We start from the raw sequence: 7,241 nt of genomic DNA on the forward strand, positions 1-7,241 counted from the left end.
GAAAGGTAACTGTTAAGGCATTTGATTTCATCTTTATGCAAGTTAATCGACGGTTGGCTCACGCATGCGCTACCACTATTCTCGATATGCCGTGCCTCAATCATCAGACGCGTTTCTTAATTCCTATGTCGGTACAAAACTGCGCATTCATTGAATTTTGGCGAGCAGTTACAATCTCTACAACGTTACGATATATTAGAAGCTGAGCCTCCAGTTAGTGATCTTTTATGTTCTAATAATCTCTTGTTAATGCAGCGGCCCGTCTGTCCTACGTAGAAGCGGCCGCAGCTGAAAGGAACCTTATTACACCACACTTGTACGACAATCAGTGAATTTGTTTGTGTGTTTTACGAAACAAATATCGGTTCGCTTCTTGCCTTTTACTCCCTCATTCTTCCTCTGCACAGCAGCACATATCTTACCTAGCTTATTGGCAGCCGTGAAAACAACATTAATTCCGTATCTGCTTCGTACTTTCTTTAGCCTGTGAGATAGGCGATGAATGTACGGTATACCTGCAACGGGCAATCAACAAGGCAACACTGTGCACAACCAATAGAGCAACGCCTGGGAACGCTGTACGCAAGCGTTCCTTTTGTTATCAATAAACCAGTCTTATTGTGTCCACCAACGTGTGCAGACGCTTCCTACAAGACGCTCGATACATGGTGTCAGAAGTGGGACGCCACGATGACTGAACTACGCCCGCCTGAGCCACTGCAATTGGGCGACAACGCAGCGGCGTCCTGGCAGACATTCAAGCAACGCATCGAGCTGTACCTGATAGGTACGGAGCCCATCAAACCACGCAGTAAGGAGCAGAAAGCTGCAATTTTTTTCACGTAGCCGGACAAGAAGCAATTGATGTGTTCAATACCCTGAACCTGACGCCGGAGGAAGCTAAAGACTACGACGCTTTGGTTAAAGCGTTTTAAGCCTGCTGCTTGCTTAAGTGTAATGAGACTTACGAACACTGTGTGTTTCGCTCGCGTCGTCAGGCACACGGAAAGCCATTTGAACAGTTCTTTCGGGATTTGCAGCAAGAACGTGCAACTTTGGTGATTTACGAGACTCCATGCTGAGGGACCAAATCGTGTATGGCATTTCTAGCGCTTTCCTGCGTGAAAAACTTCTTCGCAAGAAGGACCTGACCCTCGTCACAGCAGTGGAATACTGCAAGGCTGAGGAACTTGCTGAATCGCAAAATAAAGCGTGGGCTGAGGAAAACAAGATTGAACCTGTTTCAAGAACGCCACTTAAAAAGGGACGAAAAAAAAATGCCGGTACTGCAACTTGTCACTCGCGCCAAGAAAGTGTCCGGCGTACGGCAAGATATGCAACAACTGCATGAAGCCTAATCACATGCCGCCTGCTGTACGAGCAACCGAGCAGCTGTCGATGACGCGGTCGACGGAGTGGAAAGCGACGGTGACTTGGACGTTCTGGGGATCAGGACAACGGAAAGCAAGCGGGGTCACGAAAGTCGCGATTGGGTTGTAACAACGAGCATTGAAGGAAAGCAGGTGCAGCTGAAGGTCGACACCGGAGCGCAGGCCAACTTGCTGCCGCGTTCGCTGTTCTACAGGCTCGGTACTAAACAGCAGCCGTACCCCACGAGGAGCGTCTTGCGTCATTATGGGGGTGGTGAAATACCACACTGTGGAAAGGTTCACCTCGCCGTGCAGTTAGACAAGCGACATGTTATGAGAGCAGCATTTCGGGCTAGTTGGTGATCCATGGCGTCAAAGAAATTGCGCGACGAAAACACGGACAGGAGACAAGTACAAACACAGCGCTGTGTTTGTACTTGTCTTCTGTCCGTGTTTTCGTCGCGCAATTTCTTTGACGACATGTTATGCTTGAGTTCTTCACAGTAAAGAAGTAAGCAATTTTGGGCCTCGAGGCTAGTGAGCAACTTGGTCTAGTCAACAGAGTCAACGTGGTGGACAACAGCGACGGATACGCAAGCCTAAAGCAGACATACCCAAGACTATTCATCGGCATTGGAAGGACGCGGCGCGAGTACAAAATGGTGCTTCGTGAGGACGCTGTCCCTGTAGTACAGCCAACCCGGCGTGTGCCTTACGCGCTCAGAAAGCCACTCAAGAAAGAGCTCGACCGGGTGTGTGCCGCGAACATCATTGAGAAAGTTGAAGAGCCGTCAGACGGGGTAAGTCCCTTGGTTATCGTGAGGAAGAAAAATGGAGACTTAAGAGTTTGCATGGACCCGCGGGCAATTAACAGGGCAGTGAAAAGAGAACACTTTCAGTTGCCATGCCGAGAAGAAATCGAGGGTGAGCTAGCGCAAGCAAAGTTTTTCAGCAGACTTGATGCAAACAGCGGTTTTCATCAAATTCCTCTAGATAGAAAAGTGTTGTGTATCAACATAACAAGGTTTATTACTGCTTAGTTACATCGTGGGAAGTCACGGAGAGACCGTGCGTAGCTTCGCCTCCGGCTCCGAGTGTTCGACGCGCGACCGTCCCCCCATCTGCCGGAACGCGCACAACATTCTCCCAAGGCGGCAGTGCCATCTACCCAAGCACATCACAACTGCATACACAGCACTCCTCCTCCCTAAAGTTTATTGGTATCGTAGGGGCTTGCGGATAGTTCGGGTTGAACGTCTTGCTGATGGCACTGTTGCGGCCTCTATGTTGCCCGAGGTGCTGGCTACACAGTTTTCCTTGGTGGGTGTTGTATCCGCAGAACTGGGTGCTGGAGGGTCCAAGTGCATTTTCACTTGGTCATTGTGGCGACGAACCTTCCCTTGGGGAGTTGAAACAGTTACCATAGAAGATCCATTTATTTCTTCAACTTCGCCTAACCACCACTTGGGACCTCTGCCGAAATTTCGAACTGCCACCTTGTCTCCTTTCTTGAACCTTGGTCCCTTTTTCTTCTTTTCAGCATGCTCCTTGGACTCTGTGACTGTTTTCGCCTCACCTCTTCCCCCCTTCTGGGAATGCAAAGGTCCATCTTTGCTTTCATTGGGCGATGTTCCCTTTGGGCGGGGTGCTCTGCGGTACATAAGCAGCCATCTTGCAAGCCGGAGCTTGAGATCTCCGCCAGTTGTCTTTTTGAGACCGTCCTTCACTGTTCTGACAGCACGCTCAGCTATGCCATTTGACGCTGGATGGAAGGGAGCTGTTCGCAGGTGCTTAATGCCATTTCCCAGAACGAAGTCCTGGAACGCTTTACCAGTAAATGGTGTTCCGTTGTCAGTAACAATACACCTTGGTAGTCCAAACCTTGCAAAAATATCCCTCAAGTGCTCTACTGTTTGTTCAGCTGTGGCACTTGGCACGATGGCAACTTCAAGCCACTTTGACTTCGCATCCACCAGTATAAGGAGCATTCTTCCTTCAAATGGGCCTGCGTAATCTAAATGTACCCGCTCCCAGCACTCACTTGGCTCAGGCCATGACACTGGTTCTGCTTTTGCCGGTAACGGAGAGTTCTGAAGACAATGTGTGCACTGCCGGGCGCATCTTTCTATTTCAGCATCTGGCCACCAGATCAACGACCTTGCCATGCCTTTCATGATGACCATTCCCTGGTGCGCCTCATGTAGCAGCTCCAAGATATGCTTCTGAGCAGGATGTGGCACTACAACTCGATTTCCCCAGTACAGCAGATTGCTGTGCACGCTCAGCTCGTCCCGTCTTTGCCAGAATGGTTGGAAAGCTTTGTCTGGGGGACTCTGCGGCCACCCAACTCTGACCCACTGCAGCACTTGGCTTAGAGTCTGGTCACTGTCAGTGAACTGCTGCAGTTGCTTCAACGATACTGCTAGCTTTTCCAGCTTTGAGATTGCATTGACCAGCTCCGGTGGTTCAGGTGGCTCTGCATAAAGCTCTGTCAGTGGTAATCTACTCATGGCATCAGCATTTCCATTGAGACGTCCTGGTCGGTGCTCAATCGTATAAGTGTAGGCTCCCAGTGTGAGGGCCCAACGCTGAATGCGAGAAGCAGTCATCGCTGGAATTGCTTTGTCTTCACGAAATATGCCAACCAATGGCTTATGATCAGTGATTAGGACAAAGCTTCGACACAGCAAGTAGTCTCTGAAGCGTGTGACACCAAAGATGATGGCCAGGGCCTCCTTCTCCAGATGCGAGTAGTTTCGCTCAACTGCTGTGAGTGTGCGATATGCAAATGCCAGCGGTTTCTCCACCCCATTTTCACGGTGTGAAAGCACTGCACCAACTCCATATGGCGAAGCGTCACATGCGAGCACCAATTCCTTAGATGGGTCGTAGTGTGCCAACACCTTTGCTTCCATGATGACTTTCTTGCTTTTGATGAAGGCTGTTTGTTCTTCATCTGTCCACCTCCAGGGGCTGTTCTTGTGGAGCAGAGCATACAAGGGTGCTAGTAGTGTAGACAAGTTCGGGAGGAATTTTCCATAGTATGACAAGAGTCCAATGAAGGATCTCAGCTCACCGACGTCTTTTGGCTCGGGTGCTTCCATGATGGCTTCAACATTTTTCTTTGATGGCTGAAGACCAGTTGCACTGATTTCATTGCCCAAGTAAACGAGAGATGGTTTGAAGAATTCGCACTTCTCCTGTTTCAATCTCAACCCAGACTCTTTGATTCTCTGTAGAACTTTGCGCAGATTCTGGAGGTGTTCATCATCCGTTCTGCCAGTCACCAAGACATCATCTAGGTATACGGACGTGCCAGGAATGTCACGAAGGATTTCTTCCATTCTTCTTTGGAAGAGGGCAGGGGCTGAGGATACGCCGTATGCCAGGCGATTGTAGGCAAAGAGACCTCTGTGCGTGTTGATGACCAGTAGCTTGCTGGTCTCTTCATCCACTGGGACTTGGTTGTAAGCCTCTCGAAAATCCAGTTTGGAAAACTTGACCCCACCTTGCAATGACGCAAATATATCTTCCACTTTAGGTAATGGGTACTGTGTTGTCACCACTGCTGGATTGACTCCGATCTTATAGTCGCCGCAGATCCTGACACTTTGCCCATCCGCTTTTAGAACTGGCACTATTGGTGAAGCCCAATCGGAATGGTCCACTGGCGTGATGATGTTTTCGTGTTCCAGCCGCTGAAGTTCTTCTTCAACCTTGACTCGAAGTGCATATGGCACTGAACGAGGCCTGTAGTTCCGTGGTTCCGCATCAGGTCGAACCTTGACATGCACTGGTGGTCCTTTTAGTGTCCCACACCCCGGTTTGAAAATGTCTTCAAATTCCAAGAGCATCGCACGTACGATCTCTACTGTGGCACAATCAATCTGCGTTGCGTTTACTTGGCGTGGCAGAAGATTGAAGGTTGCAAGCCAATCTCTACCGCATAAGCTGGGACTCTTGCAAGCTACCACAAGCAGTGTCTGCTGACTTGCAGTTTTGCCTAGACGTACATGAACAGACAACGTTCCCTGCACCGGTGTGGTTCCACGTATGCAGTTGAGCTTGACGTCTGTCTGCGAAAGCACTGGCAAAGCTCCTTGGTGCTGCAGGTAGGTGTCCTTCGAGATTATAGAAACTGGAGAACCTGAGTCTAACTCCATTTCCAATGGCACTCCGTTGACAATGAATGTCATTGTAATGGGCTTCAAGGATTCCTGCGTCCGCAGAGAATGCAGGTAGTACTCAGGTGGCTTGTCCGCAGACTGCACCGTGTTCACTTGAGAACCCCGCTGCTGCTTCCCCTTCTCATCACTAGACAAACAGCAGCTCGCCAAGTGACCTACTTTGTCGCACTTGTAGCACCTCGTGTTTATATGTTTGCACTCCGGAGGCCTGTGATCGCGGGATCCACAGCGTATACACGGCTTGAACTTCTCGTGATGTCCGGCCTTGGGTTTGCCTCTCGGATTCAATTCTTGCACCTTATGACCCTTGGGTGCGTGCGCGTGCCTTTTCTTGAACTTGAGATGGTTCGCCAAGCCTTCTTGAGCAGGAGAAGCGGGTCTGTCGGAGTGGCCCTTGCGCAGCTCGCTTGCGTTGAGTTCTGCCGCCTCTGCCGTTCTTGCAACTTCTACGGCTTTGTCCAGAGTGAGGTTTTTCCCAACTAACAACCGCTGTTGCACGCCTCTGTCACGAATTCCACACACAAGTCTGTCCCTCAACATCCGGTTCAGCGCTGTGCCGAAATTGCAATGTTCTGCAATTTGCCGGAGCTCGGCGACAAACTCTGCGACGCTTTCGTTCTCAAGTTGAACCCTGGAGTGAAAACGAAAGCTTTCGGCTATCTCCGAAGGCGCGGGGCTGAAGTGGCTGTTGAGCGTTGATATAAGTTCTTTGAAAGTTTTCTCCTTAGGCTTATCGGGAGCCTACAGACTGCGAAGCGTTGCATACGTACTTGTGCCGACTGTTGACAGGAATATCCACTTCTTTTTTTCATCGTCCTCGATGCCGTTGGCGTTAAAGAACGCATCGAGCCGCTCCGTGTATGACGGCCATGGCTCTTTGTTGTCATACACCTCGACTCGACCAAACGTCGCCATGTTTGCGCGGGAAGGACGTGCTTCACTCCGCCGGTCGTAAATTCACTTGCCTGCGCGCATCACCATATGATGTCTTCGCTTCGGCTTGCCCCCGGGTCCGACGCAATCCTCTCTCGTCGCCAGATGTTGTGTATCAACATAACAAGGTTTATTACTGCTTAGTTACATCGTGGGAAGTCACGGAGAGACCGTGCGTAGCTTCGCCTCCGGCTCCGAGCTGGCGACGAGGATGGGATGGTAGATGGCACTGCCGCCTTGGGAGAATGTTGTGCGCGTTCCGGCAGATGGGGGGACGGTCGCGCGTCGAACACTCGGAGCCGGAGGCGAAGCTACACACGGTCTCTCCGTGACTTCCCACGATGTAACTAAGCAGCAATAAACCTTGTTATGTTGATACACAACAGATATACTTCAGAAATCTGCACATTCAGTTCCCCGTTCGGTCGTTATCGGTATCTCCGATTACCGTTCGATCGATATTGCATCTGCACCCGAAGTTTTCCAGCGTATCATGAGCCAGATATTCGATGACATCCCAGGAACGCGTGTGTACATCGACGACGTGCTTGTGTGGGGTTCTAGCAAAAAGGAACACGATGAACGCCTGCACAAAGCACTAGCGAGGGCACAGGCTTAAAGCCTTACTTTGAATGCGAAAAAGTGCATTTTTGGACAAACTGAAATCACCTTCTTGGGCGGTAAAATTAGCTCCAAAGGTATTGAGCCTAATCCCGACCTGATAAAGTGCATCTTAAACCAACCTGCGCCA

The 7,241-nt window shown here is 50.2% G+C and overlaps 1 protein-coding gene across 1 annotated transcript; it reads right to left on the minus strand.

Annotated features, from left to right (window-relative positions):
- Positions 1-2,584: 2,584 nt before the first annotated feature.
- LOC119384010 (uncharacterized protein K02A2.6-like) lies at positions 2,585-6,097 on the minus strand. The gene has a single exon (XM_037652296.1). It carries the CDS (start codon positions 6,095-6,097, stop codon positions 2,585-2,587), a length of 3,513 nt encoding a protein of 1,170 aa, XP_037508224.1.
- Positions 6,098-7,241: the final 1,144 nt, after the last annotated feature.

The sequence above is a fragment of the Rhipicephalus sanguineus genome, chromosome 1 (assembly GCF_013339695.2).
Source record: "Rhipicephalus sanguineus isolate Rsan-2018 chromosome 1, BIME_Rsan_1.4, whole genome shotgun sequence".
Classification (NCBI taxonomy): Eukaryota; Metazoa; Arthropoda; class Arachnida; order Ixodida; family Ixodidae; genus Rhipicephalus; species Rhipicephalus sanguineus.